We start from the raw sequence: 22,701 nt of genomic DNA, 5'->3' as shown, positions 1-22,701 counted from the left end.
GGTTCAAAAAGCTTATAAATGAAATTTTTGCTAAAAATCATTTTTTGACTTAAAACTCTATTTTTCAAACACAATTCCAAACATATTCTTAATAGCTAATTAGCGATATCATGTTAAACCAATAAGATAAGGTGAGATAAGGGTATATTATAAAAAGCATTACTCTTTGCTGAAAAATTTTAATTTATGTTTTGTTAAGGTTCAATAGTTTGAAAAAGTTAGTATAACATAAAAAATAAAATAAAATAACAGAGTAAACAAGGGGGAAAATTTTAATTTATGATTCCCATTTTCGGTTTTGTTCTTACAAAAAGGAAAAATTCAGGTTGTGTCAGCTTACTCGAGCTGTAAGACTTGTCCTGCTTTCGTGGCTTTAAAGCAAGCTACAACTCAAGCCCTCATCCCCAAGTAGCCCAATGGAATAAAAAAATTATATGGAAAGATGACCAATGTTTGTCAACTTAAAACTTTATAGTAAAAAAATGCCTTTATTTTTTTTAATTTAGTTATTCACTTTTTCAAACGCCTACATTTACGCCTTATATTTTTCCTATTAATTTTCACTATTCTATTTTAATGTTTGTTCTTTCAATAATTCATTTATTCTTTTTCAAACAATTATATTTTTTAAACTTTGTCTTTTTTTAGCGGTCATATTTTTTCAAATTTTGTCTCGGTTATATTTTTAACTGTTCATCTTTTCTTAACGGTCATACTTTCAAAATTATATATTTTTCTTTAACGGTCATTTTTAAAAATAATAATAATAATAATAATAATAATATAGAGGAGAGGAGAAAAGAGAGCATCCAAGAAAAAAAAATTTTGAGAGGAGAAAGAGTTATAGAATAAAGAAGGGGGCAAGGAGAAATGTGCTTTCAATAAAAATCATAAATGCACCCCATGTCTCTAGAGGAATAGACCAACTCAATGGTAATAGACTCAGATACTTGAAAGCAGTCTATCTTACAGCTGCTGCTTGGAAAGATTATTGCATCTTCTTCCTTTCTTATTTCTACGATCTCCTTTGGGAGCCATAAAAACTATGTTGGTGAGACTACATTCTCAATTGATTATGACCACAAAACCCAACTCCTTCCACCACCTTCAGTTATTGATGGTAGCAATTGGCAGGGTTCTTAATGCAACAAGTACTGCAGCAGTGAGTAAATCAGGCCTGCTCGGATTCAGCAAAACAATTGAGCACAACACTGACAAACATCGACAGGAATCAGAATACCATACACCCATCAAAATCTTCAATTTTATTAGGTCCAACTCTCCCCAATTGGATCCATCAAATTGATGGAAATTTTCTGCAAGGGAAAGTGAAAGGAGAGGCACCTGCCATGAACCTTTGCTAAGACAGCAATGGCTATGAACCCTACACCTATATCATATCACTGAATAGTTGCTCAATCAAATACAAAAGAACAAACAGTTAGACTGAAGTGAATGGTTGAGCATACATTATCATGTGACAATTGAAGAGTTTCTGTCAATAATTTCGTACTCTTGACCAGCTCAAACCTCTTTGTTATCCATGTTCCGCCTCATTTGTATGCTTATCCTATTCATGTCACCACAATCTGTAGTACACCATCATTTCAAACCATCCTATTACAGAGAATCTTCGGATATCAATTCAAAGGGACTGCTGAACACCGAAAGTGAAGTAGCTCCTACCTGCAGGAGCATCTGCCTTTTTTGGGGGATCAGGAAGAGTAAATCTGGTGTGAGGTCTGTGGTTGACGGTAATATGTCACCCTGCTTTAATGAAGAGTTTCCCCCAGCCGAGCTAGGATACTTCCCTAATGATACAAATAGGGTATAAAAGCAAGTTCAAGTCACCTCATTCATGTTCATCACCAGTGACATCTCTCTCAATTGCTGCCACAAACAATGATATTTGTTATCAGTAAAAGGCTGCAGGCCCCTTGGCCACAGCTTATATAACATAAGTCCTACTCTCTGGGCTGCTTGCAAAAGCAGGCACTGAAAGTCCCCAGTTAGGTGCCAACTATAAATTCCTAATTCAATCATAGATGTTTGAAGAGGCAAAGGAGCAGCACATCAAAGCCATTAAAGAAGACAATATCAAGCATGAATGGAAGCCCTTCAGAAAAGGATTTAAGTGAAATTTATAGGATTCATGAGCCAATTGGAATGCCAAACCTCTTTCACAATTTGAACTGACGAGGAAGACGGGCACATCTAGTCTGCAATCTCAAAATCTCTTTTGCAAAACTTTGATTCCCCGTTAGCAAAAGCCCATCTAGAACCCGATTAAAAGTAAGCTTCCGGGGCAGAAATCCTCTATCAACCATCTCAACCAACAACCTTCCGGCCACCAACAAATCATCCGATTTCTTCCTGACAAACATTGCGCTTATCAAAATATTATAAGTATCCAAATTGGGCAAGCAATTCCCACTACCCATCTTCTCAAAAACATCCAACCCTTTTTCGATCTCTCCAGCATCACAAAAGTAACGGATCACAATAGTGTACGTCTGAACATTCGGCTCACACTCATCCCCATCCTTCATTCTTTCCACAAACGTCAAAGCCCTGTCCATTTCACCGGCATGACACAATCCTCTAATAATCACATTATAAGTTGTCGAATTAGGGGCATACCCTTTCCTCAACATCTCCTCAAAGACCAATATGGCATTCTCCACGCTATCCTTCTTACACAAAACCTGAATCAGAGCATTGTACGTAGCGACCGAAGGAAGCACGCCCTCTTTGACCATCTCATCAAAAATCCTTCTAGCTCTCTCAATCTCACCCGCGCAACCAAACCCATGAACCAAGGTAGTATAAGTAACAACATCAATCCCACATTTCCTCCTCTTCATTTGCAAAAAAAACTCCCAAGCTTCCTTGATCTGACCAGCTCTAAAATACCCTTTAAGCATTGTATTATAGGTCGTTAAACTCGGCTCTAATCCCCTCTCCACCATCTCCTTCAACACCTCCAATGCCATGGGCGTGCGCTTAATCAAACACCACCCATTTGCAATAATGTTATAACTAACACAATCAGCCTTAAACCTACTCTTTAGAGCCTTAAACAAATTATAAGCCATTTCGACGCGTTTCGACTTACAAAGAACATCAAGAATCGTATTGAACGAATTCAAATCCTGAACACAACCGTGTTCCTGCATAGATAAGAACACCTTGACAGCTCTATCGGGTTTTCCAGCGGCGACGTACCTCTCGGCGACGATGGCGAACGTTTTTGGGCCTGGGCCGATGCGGCGTGCGCGCATTCGGGCCATGAGGGCCCAAACGGCCTTGTAGTCGCGCATGCGGGCCGCGATGTCGATGGCGAGGTCGAAGGAGTCGGAGGAGGAGAGGGAGTGGTGGCGGTCGACGGTTTTGAAGAAGTGGAGAGCTTTGGGTCCGTGGTTGGAGAGGCGCTTGAGGGTCCTGTTGACGAGGTCTGAGGTCCATTGAATGGTCGGGTCTTGTAAGGTTTGGGTTAAGGTTTGTGGGTCGGAGCTGAGGATGAGCTTCGCTAAGGCGGCATCTCGCGGCGGCGGTGTTGGTGGTGCGGTTGTGAGGCGGTGGAATTGGAGGAAGTAATGGGGATTTGGAGGGTAAACTTGATAGTGGAAGGAGAATGCTGGAGGAGTTCTCCGGGAAAGCAGGTGGAACAACATTTTGGGGGATGTCATACATACGTTGTTGGTTATAAGTGTCCTCAAATTTAAGGACGTGTTTGTTAATGGATTTTGGTCCGATAGTAGAATAAAAATTGATTGACGTAAAAAAAAAATATATATATTTTTAAAAAAATAAATAAAATATTTGGTATGAAAAAATTGAAAACATTTTGTTTTGCAGTAACATTTTTATTTGAATAATAATAAAAGTGATTGATGTGATATAAACAGTAAAATTATGTTGAAAAAAAATGAGATAAATAGTAACGACTCAAAATCGTTTAGCAAACGAGGCCTACAAAACTTTTATCATTTTTATAATTTCAAAAACAATGGCCATATTTGTTATTTTTTGTTTTGTTTTCTCTCTTTTATTTTTTATTTCCAAAATAAAAATATTTATAAACAATTAAAAGTATAAAACACTCTAAATACACAAATATTTTTCCAACGTTTATAACTCTAAGGTTTCAAACATCATAATATTCTTTTTCAAGTTAAAAACAACCATTTCTATAAACTAAATAATTTTGTTGGTTGATTATTATTTTCGTCCCACCAAACATTCAAAAATGTAATATCTTTTGTATTAAATATTTTATGTGGATCCAAACATAACTTTAGGCTAAGTGGTTTGCACTTATGCCAAGTTAATCTATATATTTGAAGTATTTAAAGATCCTAGAAGTAAATTATTTGTCCAAAATAGTTAATATCATCAACCCTTTGATAGAAATCATTAGACGTCTTCGTTACAACTAATTGCTGATTAACATATGATATAGTTGATGACTTAACTTGTTGTAAAATTACACTTCTACTCCAAAAAATTAAAAAAATTACCCCTCACTTGATGAAGGATGGCCTTGAGGTATATTCACCCTTCACTGGGAGCAACTACTCGTCAGAAGAGGCGGCCGATCTGCCTTCAACTATTGAAGGGCAACATTCCTTCATAAAGAAAGTGGTTGATCCCCTTCAACGAGGGATGACCACCCCTAGCGACGAATAATCTCTCATTTGTTCCCCACTTGGTGAGCGGTAGCATCTTCCTCACCGGAGATGGCCCCGATTCTCTCTTTCCCATCTTATTTGCATCCGACACAACAAAATAATATTTTAACTATTTTGTTGAGCTATAGTGTTAAAAATACTCTCCATCCTGCTCAGCAAACTAGTCAATAGTCACTAGTTTGCTGAAGAGGTACAGTGCTCAACAAAGTTGTTAAGCATTGCAGCTTAACAATCTATAATTTTATTAATAAAAAAATTATTTCATTATCTCTTATTTAATTAAAAATCATTTAAACTTCTCTCTCTTCACTTGTAGAACTACGTAAAGAATAAAAAATAAAATTTAAATAAAATATTAAAAGTTAATAGTTAAAATGCTAAACCGGATGTAAGTATTTTAAAAAAGTTGATAGCTAAAATATAAAAAAGTAATATTTTGGCTAAATTTAGCTAAACTTTTACTAAGCCGGACGTGAATGCTCTTATGGGAGATTGAGTGACAATCTCCCTTCACTACCAATCGTTCTTCGACATATGAGGGGTGACTCATATTTTTCTTTTGTTTTTTGTTCTTCAATTTATAATAAAACAATAAATTTACAAAAAAAAAAAAAAAAACTCATCAATTATTTTATGTATCAATTGATGATTGGTTATGACGTAAATTCATATGTGCATCTAATAATATATATAATAATAATAATAGACTGATTACCATGAACTAAATCAAAGATAGAGCAGTTTGCTCAATTCAAATTACATCACGGATACAATCAAGAGAATTCTCCAACCGAACATCCATGAAATAACGTTTTGCCAATTGGGCAAGCCGATGGGCGGACTGTATTAGCATCTCTACCAATGTATAAACACTGCCATCCTATGAGAGATTTGAGAATCTATTGCGTATTTGACACTATAGTATATGCCCATGTCAACCTAGGTTTTTCTCCGTAAAACAGATTGCTTCCACCACTACTTTTGCATCTAATAATTTTTATCAAACGGTTGAAATCAATAATCTTTTTGAACAAATAACTTATCCTAAGATTTTTAAGGCTATATTTGTTAAAACTTTATTCTTTTGTTTTCTCTTTAAGTCATCAATTAACATTAACAACCAACTTAACATACAAAAAAAAAAAAAAAAACCGCCAAACCAAATCATGGGCACTGTTATTGCTTTCAGATTCTCTTTTGAATCCCTAAATTTTGAATAAAACCCACAAAAACTAGCATGCATCCGCGGAATCTAAATAAAATTTTAACCTACCGTGCCAAATCCAAATTTGGGTTGGCGCTCAATCAAAGCATTCTTCTCCACTGCCCTCTCTCTCTCTCTCTCGCTACAGCACCTCTCCCCGAGCTCCTATCCTCCTCAGTTCTTGAATCGGCACATTGGAGCGTCTCCGCCTCCCACCACCACTTTCGGCTTTCTTTTTTCCAAACCGAAAGGTAAGCTTCTTTTTTTTTTTTTTATCCAGCTTTAATGGGGAATGTTTTGAGAGATTAAATCCCTGGCTGTGAGTTCCAGACCTGGTGTTGTCTTCTCCGTCTTACATGTTTCGGTTACAAATGTGGGATTTTGAGAATACCTTTGGCTTTTGAGTCTGTTTGATTGCCATGAAAATAGATGAAAAGGAAAGAAAATATCTGAGAAAACTTGTGCCTTCTCGATCATTTTATAATTTATTTATTTTAAGTCTTTTTCTTTCTGGGTTGTTTTTTTTCTTTTGAAGTCACTACCAATTGGTTTCTTCTTGAGATAGTGATTAATCCTATAGCTCAGAAAAAAAGGCTCATCCTATGCTTTGTCCAATAGATCTGATCTAGGAACATAAATTTGAGTAGGAATATTGGAGAGTGACTTTAGAACCGAAAATCTTGATTAGCGTTTTTCGAGGGGTTCATTCGCACTTCCATCTTTCCACAAAAGTTTATTTTTGTAATTAGTAATAAAAACAATAAAATACCACTATGTACACTTTGAGGCGGAGGCTAGCACTGATGATTTTTCCTGTAAAATTGATCAATATTTGGTGTTTATGTCTTCTTAAGCCTTGGGCTGTACTTCGACTCTTTGGTTATGATTTATGAAATGCTTATTCGATGGAAGATGCAGTAGTATGTGTTTTACTTTTGAGTGATAATCAGCTGCGGAAGATTTTTTGATAGCATGAACTGGCTATAACACATACAGTTTGATCTTCATCCTACCATACTTTTAGATCAATTTGATACAACTACAAACCATGGGACTAAATAAATATCTTTTTCTTTCAAAAACCTAGGCACGTGCTGGTCAGTGCGAACCGCCAAACGGGGTGTACGTTAGAGGCGGCCACAATTTGATTTTTATGAAGAAGAGTGCGACCAATTAAGCTGAGAGAGATCGATGAGTTCGAAAGAGAGTTGCAAAAGTGAGCTCCGGACTGCGATTCATCAGCTCAGTGATCGTGGCCTTTACTCAGCCTCCAAATGGTACTCATACTCCAAACCCTAAACCCCCAATCTCTGTCTCTGAACTTATTATTATTTAATGTTTGAAAAGTGCTTTTATTGTTGCTTTTGGAAGCGAGATCTTTATGCATACTGAGCAAGCCTGAATCATGGATCTGCACCACTTTAATATCTCTTTAATTCATTTAAGCTAATCTTCTATTTTGGTTGAATTTCGTGTTTGTGTCACTAATTAGTGTTAAGTTTTTTATCTTGATGCTCTATTTGGTAACTGAGCAACTTGGGCAAAAGGAAAATAAGTATTGGGGGTTCAAAACCCTATAAGAGGCTCGAACTGAACTAAGTCAATTAAATTGAGTGCAGATTTTTCTCTTCCCAGGTCAAAATTGTTGTAAAAGTCTTGTTTTCAGAATTATATTGCTACCTTTTTTCTTGTAAATTTTTAAATTTTTTGTTTTTCTTATCTTCAGTATTTGGTTATTTTCATTGCCAATGGATTTTGATTCGCCATTGTATGTGCAGGGCAGCAGAACAGCTGGTGGGTATCGAGCAAGACCCAGCAAAGTTCACGCCTTCAAACACCAGATTCCAGCGTGGAAGCTCAAGCATTCGCCGGAGATTCCGCACAAACGAGATTACTTCAACACCGATTGCCGGTGTGTCATATGTGTCGACTCCAGTGATGGAGGAGGACGAGGTGGTGGTTGGTGACTTTTACCTTCTGGCCAAGTCATACTTTGACTGCCGGGAGTACAGGAGGGCTTCTCATGTGCTTCGAGACCAAACTGGGAAGAAATCTGTCTTCTTGCGTTGCTATGCGCTTTATCTGGTTTGTTGCATTCTCTTCTAAGCATTGTATAGTTCCTGTTGGTTCTGTTTTAGTTCTCGATCTAATTAAATGATGGTGGGTTTTGATGCATTAGGAATAAGACTTGTTTTCCCCTGATGTTCTTTATTGACTGTGGGACATAATTTATTTGAGATTCAATTGTGGTGAGTTTAAGGGAAGATTGGTTAATTCAGTATGATAGAAAAAAGAATATTTCTTTTTTAACATGGGTTTAAAAAAAATCTTATGTGTTTTTGGTGAAAGCATGTAGAGGAGAGTCTTTCGAGGCGTTTAGTTATCATTGTCAGAGTATAATGATTGTTGCTACAAAAAGCTTGAAATATGCAAGAATGGGACTCAGTTGCCAGAAAAAATCATGGTGTAATGAGGTTTTGTTCAGATAAGACTTGATTTTGAAATCTAGGTATGAAATTCACCTAATTAAAGAACAGAGAAAAAAAAGCTGAAGAAATGAAAGCCCATTCATGTGTAAGATTAGAAGGTTGGTGCTTTTCAGGATTTTATGTTGGATCAAATACCTATGGTTTTGCACTATCGGCAAAAAAGACTGAAAAGACTTAGCAGCAAGTCATTAAGAATGTGTTAATTTATAGTGCCATACACATTGCAAGAAAATTGAAGAATATAGTGGTACTTGTGAGACAGAAAAGGGGTTGTACGCATCTTTGTTTGCTTACTTTGATCCATTTTTAATCTGGCATGACTGACATGATCTCCATTAATTTATTAGAAAGGGTTATAATCTATTTGATCTCTGTTATATTTCAGAAGTTTTATTCATATAGATACCATTATTCTCATTGTGTCATGAAGGCTGGAGAAAAGCGGAAAGAAGAAGAAATGATAGAACTTGAGGGACCCTTAGGTAAGAGCGATGCCGTGAACCGTGAACTGGTCTCTTTGGAGCGCGAGTTATCAACGCTTCGCAAGAATGGCACAATTGACCCCTTCGGGTTGTACTTGTATGGTCTTGTGCTCAAAGAGAAAGGCAGTGAGACTCTTGCTCGTACAGTTCTTGTTGAGTCTGTGAACAGCTACCCTTGGAACTGGAATGCATGGTCAGAGCTGCAGTCTTTGTGCACGACAGTTGACACCTTGAACAGCCTTAATCTCAATAACCATTGGATGAAGGACTTCTTTCTTGCCAGTGCTTATCAAGAACTTAGGATGCACAACGAATCTTTAGCAAAATACGAATGTCTACAGGGAACTTTTGGTTTTAGTAACTACATCCAGGCTCAAATTGCAAAAGCTCGGTACAGTTTAAGGGAATTTGAACAAGTTGAAGCTATATTCGAAGAACTTCTAAGAAATGATCCTTTTCGAGTCGAAGACATGGATATGTATTCCAATGTGCTCTATTCAAAAGAGTGTTTTTCTGCCCTGAGTTTCCTTGCACATAGGGTATTTCAGACTGATAAATACAGGCCTGAATCTTGTTGCATTATTGGGAACTATTACAGTTTAAAGGGGCAGCATGAGAAGTCAGTTGTGTATTTTAGGAGGGCACTCAAACTGAACAAAAATTATTTATCTGCGTGGACACTTATGGGTCATGAGTTTGTTGAGATGAAAAATATTCCAGCTGCTGTTGATGCCTATCGACGGGCTGTAGATATAAATCCGTGTGATTATCGAGCATGGTATGGATTAGGGCAAACTTATGAGATGATGGGCATGCCATACTATGCTCTCCATTACTTCCGAAAATCTGTATTCTTGCAGCCAAGTGATTATCGGGTGTGGATCGCAATGGCTCAGTGTTATGAAACGGATCAGCTTCTCATGCTTGAGGAGGCAGATAAGTGTTACAGAAGGGCGGTAAAATGTGATGACAGGGAAGCAATTGCCCTTCACCGACTAGCAAAATTGCAATGTGAGCTTGGGCGTCGTGACGAGGCTGCGTATTACTACAAGAAGGATTTGGAGAGGATGGAAGCTGAAGAGAGGGAAGGACCAAATATGGTAGAAGCCCTTCTTTATCTTGCTAAATACTACAAAGCCGAGAAGAGATTTGAGGAATCAGAGGCGTACTGCACCCGTCTTCTGGATTATACTGGCCCGGTGAGTTTTAATATATTTTGTTCTCTCTTCTGTCTATGGTTTCCATAAAAATTAACCCATCTTACAAATTTGTTGAACGCATAAAAAATTTGAATCACTAATTTTGCTCTTCTCATTGCCCATTGATTACAGGAAAAGGAAACAGCAAAGAGTTTGCTTCGAGGAATGAGAACATCACAATCTAGTTTCCCTTCAATGGATGTCGAGCACTTTGCCCCTTGAATTTCTCGTTACCACACAGATGTTGTTGTATGCCCCCTTCTCCAAGTTTCTGGCTTATGGAAATTAGTGAATGATAAAAGGCTTGGATATATCAACCTACAAGCGTATCTTCAATGCTGCATAACAAATTGATGTATTTTGAAATGAAATGTAATTAGTTCTTTCCGAATGGGGATGGATGGACCCAACAGAATGTTTCAGTCTAAGAAGCTGCAGTTATGAGTTCGCAGTTTGAAAATAATTTCCTCTGCTTTTGGAATTGGTGTATGAGTTAATTTATTAATGTCATATTAGGCCTAGAGATGATATAATTAATTTTTTGAACTGCATAACTGGGTGCATTCTCACTTGCCCATTGTCTCCTTTAGTTTTGGTGGGTGGGGATTGGGGCAAGGGATAAAGCGTTGCTTTGAAAGTCGGTTGATGAGACCCGGATGATGATAAAAGCTGCAAATATTCCGGTCTCCGTTACCCCCCCACTGGCACCAAAGAAAAATAATCCAGCAAGTGGAAGAAAGCTGATCGCACCAACATTCTTTATGCTCTCTTTACCTTAGAGAAGTGAACACCGGTAGTAGTGGGAATATAAGGCTACATGTGAAATCTTGAATTTCAATCCCATGATTTTTGAGAACATTATTTCCGGTGTTGTTTTAATTAAGGAAAAATCTTGTCTTGTAATTTTTCATGACTTAGTAATGGTCCAAGTTGTGTAAACTCAAATGGAAAAACTCTCTTATCCATATCAGGCATTCTGGGGACAAAAAACAAGTTGACGTTAGGGTTCCTTTTGATCCACATTTCAGCTTGTAGTACATCAATTTGTGTTGCTTCAATACCCAGATAAATTATGATAAAAATAAGACGGATTTCGTTCCTCAAATTGTCAATGAATCATCTCATTTAGTGGTTGCACTTGTCCCCCATAGATGGCGATCAATGCTTATTATGTCGAATTCTGTCAGCAGCTACTTTCCAGATCCATAGGCATCTCCAAAGAGACTCTTCGCCAACAACTTAAACTGAATATTGTCAGCAGCTATTTTTCAAATCTATATGCGTCTCCAGAGACTCTTCTGCAGAGACTGTCCATCTTCATGAGCAATGAGAAATTTGGTTGGGGGAGGGATGGAGAGAAATCCAGCCCAAACCCCAAATGCTGAATGTTCTAACTAGCATAGACATATATGAAAGAACTTAATAGCTACCATTCCATTCAAAACAGGTCCGACTATCCAGGAGGACAAAGTTAATCATCTCGTATAAGATTCAAATTCATATTATTATCCACCTGCAAGCTGCAAGCTGCAAGGCATAAGTTCAACCACATTAACTGGACACAAATTTCAGAGAGTTTCCAATACCAAACAACCAGTCTAGAATTAACATCTCAGTTGCTTCTTTTTATTCAAGCATTTAGTTTCGACTTGGGTCTGTGAAGAAGCTGTTGATGGATGGCATAATTTCTGGGGACTTGTTGCGGACAAATTTTCTCAGGAAATGCTCAGAATACTTCTCCCCCTCAGCAAAATTGTCCAGCACTCCCGCGGCCCTGGACTCCTTGTTCACTCTGGATTAAAAAAGAAGAAAAAATTATGCATCACATATGCAAGATAATTACCACTTACACGACAGTTCCTCAGACGATTATCTTAAGCATATAAGTGAAGGATAAAAGGGTGGAAACTTAACCGTAGAAACTTAACTAAATCCCCCAAACAAAAGCCAAAAACAAAAAATCAATATCCAATATATACTATATACAAGTGCATAAGCTTAAAGAGAATAGCTTAGAATTCTGACAAATGGCAGCCTAAAATGCTGACAAATTTCCCTCTAATGTATCCGTAAAATGCTTATATAATATATAAGCATAAATCAAAATACATTATAAATCTAATAGGATTTCTTTAGTATCATAATATTAATAGGTCAAGTGGTATTAATGTCCAAATCAAACTGTTGTTAGTTTATCTGTTTTAGGTTCAAAAACATCATGCTTACAAACTTGGTAATTGTATATAGCATTTTGATCCAATAACTTAACATTTTCTTATCTAATTTGCAAATTATCTATTAATTTGTACACATACATGTTTTTGTGTGTATATCAAATATATAATAGCACGTTAGATGCTAATATATTAATATACAATGGAAAAACATCAGTGCATAGCGTGGGTTAAAGGCTAGTTAATATAAGATCAAAACATCATAATATATGCCTTGAAACAAACTTAAGCATAACTAAATTAGTCACATTTAAATTTGGATTAAAATCAGTACTCACCTTGTTTCCCTACCAATCAGCTCATAACTAGGCTAAGCTTTTTTGCAATTATGGAAACTAACGGCTCAATAGATAAGGATCCACAGCAATTACTTACTTGTCCAAATTGCTAACAGCTTGGGCAGGTAATGTGAGAGACCTCATATGAGACCCACCGACCACCTATTTGAACAGGTGAGTCTCATATGCAACCTCTCACATTACCTACCTCAATTACTAGCAATTCGGGCAGATAATTATTGTGGATCACAATCCCTACTCAATGTGACTAATAGAACTGAATTTAAGGTAAGTGACAAAAATCTTGCACGAAAATAAAGAATACCTACAATATCATTCTTTGAATATGGCAAACAAATTGCCATAATTAAGATAATTATTTTGTCATTACACCTTCCACTTTTTCTTGTATAAGTAAATCATTGTACCTCCAGGCTCCAACTAAAACCACACTTGGTTAAAATAATGATTCCCACATCAACCATACACTCAATGAAGTTTACTTCCAAAAGCTCAAAGTTGGATGCATAAATCCTTTATTGATATCCTGCTATTCGTTGGAACTGAGTTTATGGAGTGTATTCTCGCTCATGTGTCCCAAAAACTTAAGCTTAAGACATAGAACAGAGATAGGTTCAAACTCAGAGCCACCTATCTTGACACCATGATAAATCAACACTTAACCTGAAGCTGATTGGAAATGATAATTCAATCATTTAACCATTATTCAAACACTCACCATCGGCTTAAATTGTTTGTATAACCAATTTTCTTTGTTCCGCACAACCAAACCATCTATATCCTATCTATTCCTTCAATCAGTGTTTCCACTTGCTTCTCACAAGCTCAAGAACGCAAATATTCAGCGACTAATAGCAAGATTCGTCGTTTAGTAACACAATTTGCATTTACACAACACAATAATAGAATCATTAAAAATAAATAAATAGGAGACAGATTAAGGTTAATTTATTAATCGCATAAAAAATAGAATAACAAACTCACACCTGATTCAGGGAGCTCAAACCTATTTTACCTATACAAACTCATAATCACATGCATATACAAGTGCATATATATATATATATATATATATATAGAGAGAGAGAGAGAGAGAGAGAGAGAGAGAGAGAGACCTGACTTCAGGGTTGATGCAGATATTGCGGATCAGCTGAAACCCACAGATCCCTACGGCAACTCCTACGGCCGCGAACAGAGGATAAACCTGCACGTATGCATAGATGATAGATACATACACATGAGTAAAGAGCTTGAGATCTAAAACTCTAATTATAGAAAGAACAAAGTCGTTCAAATCGAGTCGCAGAAAATGTTCAATCCAGCCGTTTGAAGAAAGATCGAGGGTGGATAGGAGCTCACCTCAGGCCTCAGCCATCGGCTTGGTGTGGATGAAGCCATTGGACGCACAGTACGATAGGAATCGGAGAGAGTGAACAGCTTTGAAAGGCAAGCAAGAGAAGAGAAGAAGAGGAGGCGATTTTATCAGCGTTCTTGCCCTTTGTTGGAAATGATGGAACCGGATTGGCTGTGATGGGGAGAGAGAGAGAGAGAAAGAGAGAGTACAACACGGCCCATGGTTTTTGAGTGACCAGTAAACGAATCAGCAGTGGACACGTATAAGAATCGTGTTTCTGTTGGCTCGTGACAATAGCATTTTCCTTCTTGTATTGTATGAAAGGGATGTGTAGCCACCCACTTCATCAAATGGATGTAAAATAAAATTCTCCAAGAAAGCATTTTCTTTTCTCCAACCAGTACTACTTACTTTGTGATGGAGCTTAGAATTGATTGATGAAATTCTATTCCGTATAATACAAATTAAATGTTTAAATTTATTTATTTTTATTTGCTTGAACTTTTAAAATAATGGTGATTAAACATGATAGTAGAATTATAATTTACTTCATATTTTAATTAAATGTTTTACTTGTTTGAGCCCTTTAATGCAAGTTGAGTTTGAACTAATCATCGAATTAAATAATCTATTCAAATTTATTTATTTTTTTTGAATGAATTCGAGTTTGTTCACAAACTACTTAATTAATTTATCCTTTTTTTTTTATATAAAAAATAAGTATCGTGATTGTTTAATATTTTCATAAATTTATATTGTTGTTAATTGTTAAGATTTTATTATTTGAGTTAATTAGATAAATTAATCCGAACCTTAAACAATCTAATCTCTATATGTTGAATTTCTTCACTTATTTCCTTACACTCATAAATGACTTTAAAATCACCATTGATTTGTCCTCAAGAGGTAGCTCAATCGGCTAAAACTACGCCTAATAAAACAGATGTCACTAGTTCGAATCCCCTTTCTCCCTTCTTGTGCGGACATGTCAAAAAAAAAAAAAAAAAAAAAAAAAAATCACCATTGATTTGTGATGAATCTTTATTAAATTTTTATCAAATAGTGATTTTAAAAGCTACTTTATCTATTATGTAAAAAATAATAAAAATGAAATTATATGAACTTATACAAATCGATACAAATTTGACTCGTTTAATAAAAGAGTCTAAATTAATTTCTGTTTAATAAATGACCTGAACTTTAAACAGGTCGAGTTGGAGACTACGAACATATCAATTCACTAATGGTTGTATGGTGGATTACGCAATATAAATACAAGCAGTCTGCCTAGCAGAGGGAGGAATGGGCGAAAAAAGCAGAAGGTCGAAGATCACAGTTCATGAAAAATACGCAACAGTACAAAATTAAGCGCCCCTGCTTCTCACAAATGTGTGGCAGACATACCAGGACTTTTCATCTTTCAGACCCCAAAAACTGGATGATAATCAGAATCTTTCCACCGATGAGCCTAGCTGTACAATGGTGATGAGCATCAGTAGAATACACTCGGCAATGTGCAGATTCATGGACAAGCAGAAGCTTCTTCCGATTAATTTCATTATCTCTCCACCATGACTGATGAAACATTTAGATGAGACTTCCAGCATGTGACATGCGGCAATTGAAGTCAATATCCTCGGTTACAGTCTCTTACACTGGCCATCAGCTTGTCAATTTATCCTATACTTTACGAGCACGGTCACGCCAAGATCCTTGTTGCTTTGCGAGTACCTAAAACCACGATAACAATCACCTGAATTATGCACTAGCAATCTCAAAAACAGACCCTCCCCCAAAAAACCAAAAGCAGGTGAAATTACTTGCCTTCTCGCTTAAGAGGCTTGTGACAAGGCCATTCTCATTGCTTTCTTTTTCGCTGTCCTCCACTTTTGGCTCACTCTCTGCATTTATGGAAGGTGGAAGTGATGATGCTCCAAACATGGCCTCATCGTGAGCAGCTTTGATTTGTTCCTCTCTTCTTGCCTACATATTACAAAATATAAATTACATTGGAAACTCTCTCTCTCTCTCTCTCTCTATTATCAAATGGAAACTATCATGTATAACAAATAGGTGAAAATATGCTGCATAATACCTCTACTGCAGAAAAGCGAAAGCTCTGGCCAATGTGCTTGACTAACACCTTGTCATCTTCTGCAGCTGCGGACAGGGTAACACATATTATCAGTTCTCTGCTTTTCTCACCCAAAGCTCATAAGAGCTCGTGGTTACAACATACACAGTAGATCTGATTTTCATGTCCTTAATCATATTCAAAGTATAATGATGTCTTTCAGATTGAGCTAACTTACAATCTGATTGATCCAATGCTGTGCTTATGGAATTTCTCCCTCTTTATGCCATATGGTTGGATTCTAAATTATTTACAAGATCATAGTATGAGCACAAGAAGCCTTTGGGAGGTTATACTCAGTGTAGAGATGTCTTTAGGTGTTTGGGATAATCCAATAAATTTGTAGTTTTTAATCTCTTGTTAAGCCATTTCTTGTTAAGGCAATGGCTTCTTGTTTGAACAAAACCAATAAATATGTTCTATAGTGAAGAAAATTTATCGCATGAAAGGTAACCTTCCATAACTGCAAAGCCACCACCATCTTCTCAGTGAATAAAAAAGGTAGAAGAAATTATCAATTAACTTGGTGCTCAAAAGATGGCAAGAAGATTGAGTAGAAGCAAAATAGCAAATTCCTTAAAAGTAGTGTGTTTTGAAACTTACATAATTATTCATTCCTGTTAGAAATTTGTGAATTCCTATGGTATCTTTTTATGTCAGAAAAGACCTTAACAGTGTCTTAATTGGTGACTACAGAATAAATATACCATGTTTACAACTAAGCTGCAAAGTGAATTGCACCTCAACCGCACAAAAAGAACTATCTCTGAAGGCATATAATGTACAATATAAAATGAAAATCTCTGCTGAGATTTGAGAAAGCAATAGATTATGTTGAAAGGAGAAACCCAAAGTACTAAACACCTTTCAACAACTGATCAAACAACAAGTACAGGAATGCACGAGAAAGCCAGAAACAAGTAACCCACAGATTGGGAAAAAAAGCACTACAAATATTGTATATCCAATTCTAAAAACACTAACATATGCAAATTGTTAGGAGATAAAGCGGTTATAGAGTTTTTACCAAGAGTACATTAATATACATAGTTGAACACAACTCTAGCCCAAAAGTTTAAGCAAATGGGCTAATGGGCTAAGGTACTTAGGTATATTAAGTATTATTTTCTTTTATATTTTTTCAATGTGGGACTTAACACTCACAAGTGCACTCACAACACAAATAACAAAAGAGACTTGCATGACCAAAATTTATCTCCAGGTAGATATTCAAAAGGCAATGTAACAGACATAAATTGTTCACCTTCCATTTCCTCATCATCAAGTGGAGCATCCTTGTTGAATTCAAACCGTTCCCAACCTGAGCCCAAACCCTTTGTTGCATCCTTTTCAGCTGTATAAAAAGTGATTTAGTGACAGGAAAAGTGTATAATGCAAAGAAAAATAATTTTACTTGGCAATTCTACACACAAGTTTAACTGTTAATCTCTGTATTTTACAATTCTCCTTCACTCAAAGAGAGGATGGGGGTAAGAGAAAAAGGGGGGAGAAGAGTTGGGGTGGGATGGATATGAATCTTCAATTTTCTCTAAAGAACGATAAGCTGACAACTCCTTATGTACAAGTACATATATAGTTAAGACTCGTCAATTTTTTGTACTGATTTATAGAATCTCTCCGCAGGTGAAGTTGCGAAAACTTCATTTACAAAGAAATTAAAGCCCTTCACAAAGGCTTCCTCAAAATAAAGCATACATTGTCACTCCAGAACCAGTAAAGCACAAAGATCACAAGGAAGAGTAATAAATTAATAACATCATGTGCAGAAGTTGAAGAAGCACACCATTTGGCACTCTTCCACAGAGTTGGCCACCAACAAAGAGTGGATTGCACAATCAAGTACAACTAAAATAATCAAATCCCCAAAGTCCTCTCTACATATCTTAATAGTTTCCCTTTAATTGCACAACTTCAGAGCACACTTGTTAAATATCATGGGGTATTGTAAATCATTAGAATAGAATTTATCATTCCTGCAATACATTATACTGGTTATGAAATTCCAAAAGTATTATCAACTTCAACATCTTTCCAAATGTTTCAATTTGATAACATACAATACATAGACATCACAAGAAGTATTTAAATAGCCAGAAAATTTTCCTAATATTAACTGTGTTCAACAAAGAAGTGTGTTCGTTGGTGTGTGTGTGTGTTTATGAACATGCTTATATCACTTTATATACCAGCTAGCACGCTCCAACCATGGGAGTCTCAAAATACAAGACCTTGACCACAGACAAGTAATTCCACAACCTGCTAAATTTGTCTGGTTTTGGCTCAAGCATACTGGGTGACCGTAACAAGCATCCGCCTTTATTCCTCCTTCTAGAGCTATTCTTGAGATTTTACCCAACTCATTAACTCCTTTACAGAGCTCCATGAAATAGATACCAGCTTTCATTTAATTAAATAATAACCAATACCCAAATTCAGGATAAAGAAATCGCTGCAACAATTTACCTAAATTACATCAAAGGTAAGCATTTAAGAAACATTTTTACTAAGGATCCAATACGTTACCAGTTTCAGCAAGCTGAAGTTTCATCTTCGCTTTGACTCTTTCAGCTGGTGTCTGTTTACAACAGAGAGACAGCTTTTAGTCATACTTCAACAATTGATGGTAAGAACATAGAAATTAAACAATTTTTGTGGATTCAATTCTTTCTTTTACAGTCAATTCAAACATTCAAAAGCAGTCAATGCTCAACCTACATTGACACCCATCACATTGAAAATTCCAATAATTACTCCAATGCATATAAATCATAAAAATTTAAAACAAAATTAAAACAAAGTTGAATTGCCAGTTAGCAGAATAAGAGAGCTTCCTATCTATGCAAAAAGACATCGAATCACAAATGAACTGGAAGAAACATACATACCATTTGGTCATAGCCTTCAATCAACTTTGAATACTCAACCCCGCCATTCCTCTCCTTCCCCACTTTACCCCCTCTATCCCTGTCCCTATCCCCCCCGTCTTCACTCCTACTCTTCTCCGACCTCCTCCGCTCTCGCTCTCTCGGCGACACACTCCGGCTCCTCCTCCGGTCCCGCCTCGGCGACACACTTCTCCTCCTCTTCCTCCTCTCTCTATCCCTCTCCCTCTCCCTATCCCTATCCCTATCCCTATCCCTGTCTCTGTCTCTATCTCTATGTCTCTCTCTGCTCCTACTTCTCCTTCTCGAATGCCTCTCCCTATCCCTCTCCCTTTCTCCCCTCTCCGAAACCCTAGACCGCTTGTCCTCTTCTTCTTCTTCTTCTGCTAAGCTAGGTTTCTTCCTGAGCTTATTCTGGATGGACTCGAGCTGCGCTTGCTTCTGTATCTCGGAGGCCTTGGTGGGGCTCGAGGCCCTGACGAAGGTGCTGAGGAAAGAGGAGGACGAGGTAGGCAGAGCCGAGCCCCTGGTTGGAGCATTGTCCGAGGCCGAGGAGGAGGAGGACGAGAAGCCGAGGCCTTGCTTAAATCTCGCCGCTCCTCCGCCTTTGCGAGTCAGCTCCTCGTAGTACGCCGCGGCTTTCTCTTCCTCCATTTTCCTGCGACTCTTTCCTTTCTTCCAAAAAACAGAGCACTAGAGCAGGTAGGTAGTTGGGTTGACTTGTCGGCTTTACCTTGTCGAAACGGCGTCGTAGACTTGGAAACATTGTGGGGTTTTTCTTTTCTTCTTTTCTGTTTTTTTTTTTTGGGCCTCCATTTTTTGAACATATATTGGGCCTTGTTAAACAGTGGCCCATTGGATACAAGCACTACAGTCAATGAGTGACCTTTTTCTAATAATGTTGTCTCTCTCAAGCTCAATGCCGGAGCTAAACTGCAAGCATGGTTGTTTGCAGTTCACCTACATTCGGTTCAAAGGGGACAAACATTTGTCCTTGCAAAAAATGATGGAGCCATCAGAATTCAAATTGGAACCTCCAAATTTGAAAAATAGAAAAATGTTACAATCAGTAAAGAAGCCTTCAAAGATGTTACAACATAGATAGATTGTCTTCCCGTATTTATTACGATAGATGTTCGATGTTAGAAAGCTGAAAAAAGGTCAAGGGTTAGAGTGGCATGCTGGGGTGATGGCGGAACCACTTCGATGCTTAAATTAGTGGGAGTACTTTTGATAAGGTGTATGAACAAAATAAAAGCAAGAAATGTGAGAGTTTGTGTACCTAAGCCTTAAGCATAACTCATTATTGAAAACTGGCTTGCAAGAGGATGGTGTCAAATAACTTTTATATACATGACTAATATTGTATTGAAGCCATGTGAGACATTTAGGATCGTAACACCTTTATAAAAGCTCCCATCTTTAGTTGGCAAGTGGGCTGGAGTAAGCATGTATAGAAGGTCAAGGGGACCTATATGGGCTCTGGGCATTCTCGCGATTTCACTTCCTTTTTTTACATCAACTCCGACACCTTTTCTTCCATACTGAGTGGGTTCAAAATGGTCGAGAGTATATATATCATTTCTCTTTAAGGGAATACCACATTTGGGCCGATTGGCCCTCAACTGGGCCCAAAACATTTCAAAGGTGGGTAGAGTCCAGATACGTTGTATTTGTATCTACTAATCTACCTCCTCCTCCCCATATATATATATTCGAGTGGACAAAGACCAAAAGGGTGGTGCACTCAAGGGTTTGCAAGTCTCTCTCTCTGTCTCTGTGGCCAGCTTGTTTGACCGGGGCTATTGGCTAAGCAACAAACATAATGAAGACAATCTCTGAAAATTCCTGCTTGGATGGATTTAGGAAAAGAAAAGGGGCAGTGGATTCAGCAAATCTTAGAAAAGGCAAATAACTCTCATTATGATAGGGACTGCTGTTGGACACCAATTAGACTTTTACTAAAGTCGGTGGGGGTCCAAGATGCCACGCTCTTGCTACAAAAAAGTCCAAGATGCCATGCCCCTCCCCCAACCAAGCAATCAAAAAACGATCCACCTCGTACGTCAAAGTTCAAACCCAGTTACAACTAAAATATTTTTTACTCAGTGAATATTTTTATATTTACAAACATTAATATTATAAATTATATTTTTATTTTATAATTATCTGTATATAACAATACTAATTTATAAAAGTGACCTACAAATTTAACATACAATTAAAGAGTTAAAGATTAAAGAATATGACCTATTTAATTAAATGGTCGAGTTAGAGTTGCCTTATATATATAATCTTATACTCATATTTCGACACGATTCAAACCCAACATCTGACATAATGGCATGCAATTCTTGATATGACCTACAAACTTGACATGAACTCAATACAAAATTAGAGTGTTAGAGTTGAAAGATTTTACTTATTTAATTAAATGAGTCAAATTATGATTAACTTTTATATATATATATATACACACGTCTTGACACCACCCAAAATTGACACATGAACAAGAATTGACACTCCTATCTACTGTCTACCACTTCATTACTTTCGTTGGCCTCCACAACACCCTTTGTCATTCCCTTCCATTGTGTACCTTTGTACTCTATGTGCTAACCCGACATGTGTGGGCTATGCGTGTCGTCCACTCTTTGTATCATGCAATAGTTTCTCAACTCTTTTGTACATTTACTCCATGTCCCTCGAGCTTCAATTACAGTACACCTCCCTCATCAGACATTAAAGTAAAGCTCCTCTTTAATGACTTTGGTCCAATTTATCTTACTGTAATAAAAGTTTCTTCAATCAACCGTCCGTTACTTGAATTGCTTTAAAACCCGTCGTTTTGAGTGACCCATTTTTTGACCTGTGTGCCCAAAAAATCACTAGACTGACTTATTTATTTAGCTCATTTTGGTTTTTTTTTTTTTTCTTTCGTTTTAATTAATGCCATCTTATTTGAAAAAAAGAAAAAGAAAAAAAGCTTTTGAGAAGAGAATGGTGATTCGATCCGATCATGTAAATTGTAACCCACTATGGCTACATCATAATCAAATTACAGTGATAATTCAACACCCCTTTCTCATTGACCCGAGACAACGTTACACTGCTTTTCCATCCTTTTTCGAAACCATGAAACGTCAACAAAACTTTAAGACTTTGTTTGTTTGATGAAATTTCCCTTCATAATATATATATAAATATATTATATGCTCGTGCTCCCTCCCCGGTAACTAATTAACGGAACCAACTGTTTTCTTTTAGAAGGCTTTGTCGGTTCACGCGGAAATGAAACAAAAGAAAAAAGCAAATCTCTTCTCCACAGCCAGGGGCGATCCTATCCGTCCGATAATGCAAATCCAGTTGGATCTGGGAGATGCTCTTTATCAGATACGTTTCCGCTAAAAAGCCAAGCAAATAAGATCCAATCCCCACGAGATCGCAGCGTAAAGTCCGAAACATATCCAATTAGCCAGCTGATTGGATCGCAGCGATATTAAATGGAGCATTTAAGATCTGACCGTTCACGCAAATGGAGGAGAGATATCAGAGATTGAGAGAGAGAAAGAAAGAGACAAGTGACTTTTTCGTATTCCAAGCTTGGGGGCCACCACCTGGCATCGTATCAACTTAGATTGTCTTGTCCGTACCATAATATATTTTGGGAGGTGACCTTCAACTACTACACTCGCAGCCGGCCGAGGACGGC

The 22,701-nt window shown here is 37.1% G+C and overlaps 4 protein-coding genes across 4 annotated transcripts; 1 reads left to right on the top strand and 3 right to left on the bottom strand.

The window, feature by feature from the left end:
* Positions 1–882: 882 nt before the first annotated feature.
* On the bottom strand, positions 883–3,689 carry LOC132173549 (pentatricopeptide repeat-containing protein At1g74900, mitochondrial). Its single transcript, XM_059585066.1, has one exon. The coding sequence runs from the start codon at positions 3,687–3,689 to the stop codon at positions 2,181–2,183; it is 1,509 nt and encodes a 502-aa protein (XP_059441049.1). The 3' UTR covers positions 883–2,180.
* A 2,199-nt stretch (positions 3,690–5,888) lies between these two features.
* Positions 5,889–10,548, top strand: LOC132173730 (anaphase-promoting complex subunit 8). The gene is made up of 5 exons (XM_059585318.1): positions 5,889–6,146; positions 6,983–7,172; positions 7,674–7,980; positions 8,815–10,065; positions 10,198–10,548. Exons 2-5 carry the CDS (start codon positions 7,087–7,089, stop codon positions 10,285–10,287), a joined length of 1,734 nt encoding a protein of 577 aa, XP_059441301.1. The 5' UTR covers positions 5,889–6,146; positions 6,983–7,086; the 3' UTR covers positions 10,288–10,548.
* Positions 10,549–11,519: 971 nt separating this feature from the next.
* Positions 11,520–14,136, bottom strand: LOC132173732 (uncharacterized). The gene is made up of 3 exons (XM_059585319.1): positions 13,958–14,136; positions 13,714–13,802; positions 11,520–11,857 (listed from the first exon to the last, which is right to left on the bottom strand). The coding sequence occupies exons 1-3, from the start codon at positions 13,994–13,996 to the stop codon at positions 11,704–11,706; spliced, it is 282 nt and encodes a 93-aa protein (XP_059441302.1). The 5' UTR covers positions 13,997–14,136; the 3' UTR covers positions 11,520–11,703.
* Positions 14,137–15,051: 915 nt separating this feature from the next.
* On the bottom strand, positions 15,052–19,705 carry LOC132175111 (uncharacterized). Its single transcript, XM_059586941.1, has 6 exons — positions 18,993–19,705; positions 18,631–18,682; positions 17,351–17,440; positions 16,048–16,112; positions 15,777–15,935; positions 15,052–15,683 (listed from the first exon to the last, which is right to left on the bottom strand). The coding sequence occupies exons 1-6, from the start codon at positions 19,641–19,643 to the stop codon at positions 15,633–15,635; spliced, it is 1,068 nt and encodes a 355-aa protein (XP_059442924.1). The 5' UTR covers positions 19,644–19,705; the 3' UTR covers positions 15,052–15,632.
* Positions 19,706–22,701: the final 2,996 nt, after the last annotated feature.

Source organism: Corylus avellana, chromosome ca3 (assembly GCF_901000735.1).
Source record: "Corylus avellana chromosome ca3, CavTom2PMs-1.0".
Lineage (NCBI taxonomy): Eukaryota > Viridiplantae > Streptophyta > Magnoliopsida > Fagales > Betulaceae > Corylus > Corylus avellana.
This window is presented reverse-complemented; position numbering and strand designations above follow the sequence as displayed.

What these genes read in the sequence shown, in the direction of transcription:
- LOC132173730 (XM_059585318.1), top strand. Translation starts at nt 7,087, where the DNA reads ATGAGTTCGAAAGAGAGTTGCAAAAGTGAGCTCCGGACTGCGATTCAT. An exon ending in GTTGCTATGCGCTTTATCTG is followed by an intron (nt 7,981 to 8,814) that starts GTTTGTTGCATT and finishes TGTGTCATGAAG; the next exon opens with GCTGGAGAAAAGCGGAAAGA. An exon ending in TTCTGGATTATACTGGCCCG is followed by an intron (nt 10,066 to 10,197) that starts GTGAGTTTTAAT and finishes CATTGATTACAG; the next exon opens with GAAAAGGAAACAGCAAAGAG.
- LOC132175111 (XM_059586941.1), bottom strand. Translation starts at nt 19,643, where the DNA reads ATGGAGGAAGAGAAAGCCGCGGCGTACTACGAGGAGCTGACTCGCAAA. An exon ending in TTGAAGGCTATGACCAAATG is followed by an intron (nt 18,683 to 18,992) that starts GTATGTATGTTT and finishes TGTTGTAAACAG; the next exon opens with ACACCAGCTGAAAGAGTCAA. An exon ending in TTCGCTTTTCTGCAGTAGAG is followed by an intron (nt 15,936 to 16,047) that starts GTATTATGCAGC and finishes TGTAATATGTAG; the next exon opens with GCAAGAAGAGAGGAACAAAT.
- LOC132173549 (XM_059585066.1), bottom strand. Translation starts at nt 3,689, where the DNA reads ATGACATCCCCCAAAATGTTGTTCCACCTGCTTTCCCGGAGAACTCCT.
- LOC132173732 (XM_059585319.1), bottom strand. Translation starts at nt 13,996, where the DNA reads ATGGCTTCATCCACACCAAGCCGATGGCTGAGGCCTGAG. An exon ending in GCCGATGGCTGAGGCCTGAG is followed by an intron (nt 13,803 to 13,957) that starts GTGAGCTCCTAT and finishes GCATACGTGCAG; the next exon opens with GTTTATCCTCTGTTCGCGGC. An exon ending in TGCATCAACCCTGAAGTCAG is followed by an intron (nt 11,858 to 13,713) that starts GTCTCTCTCTCT and finishes TTTTTAATCCAG; the next exon opens with AGTGAACAAGGAGTCCAGGG.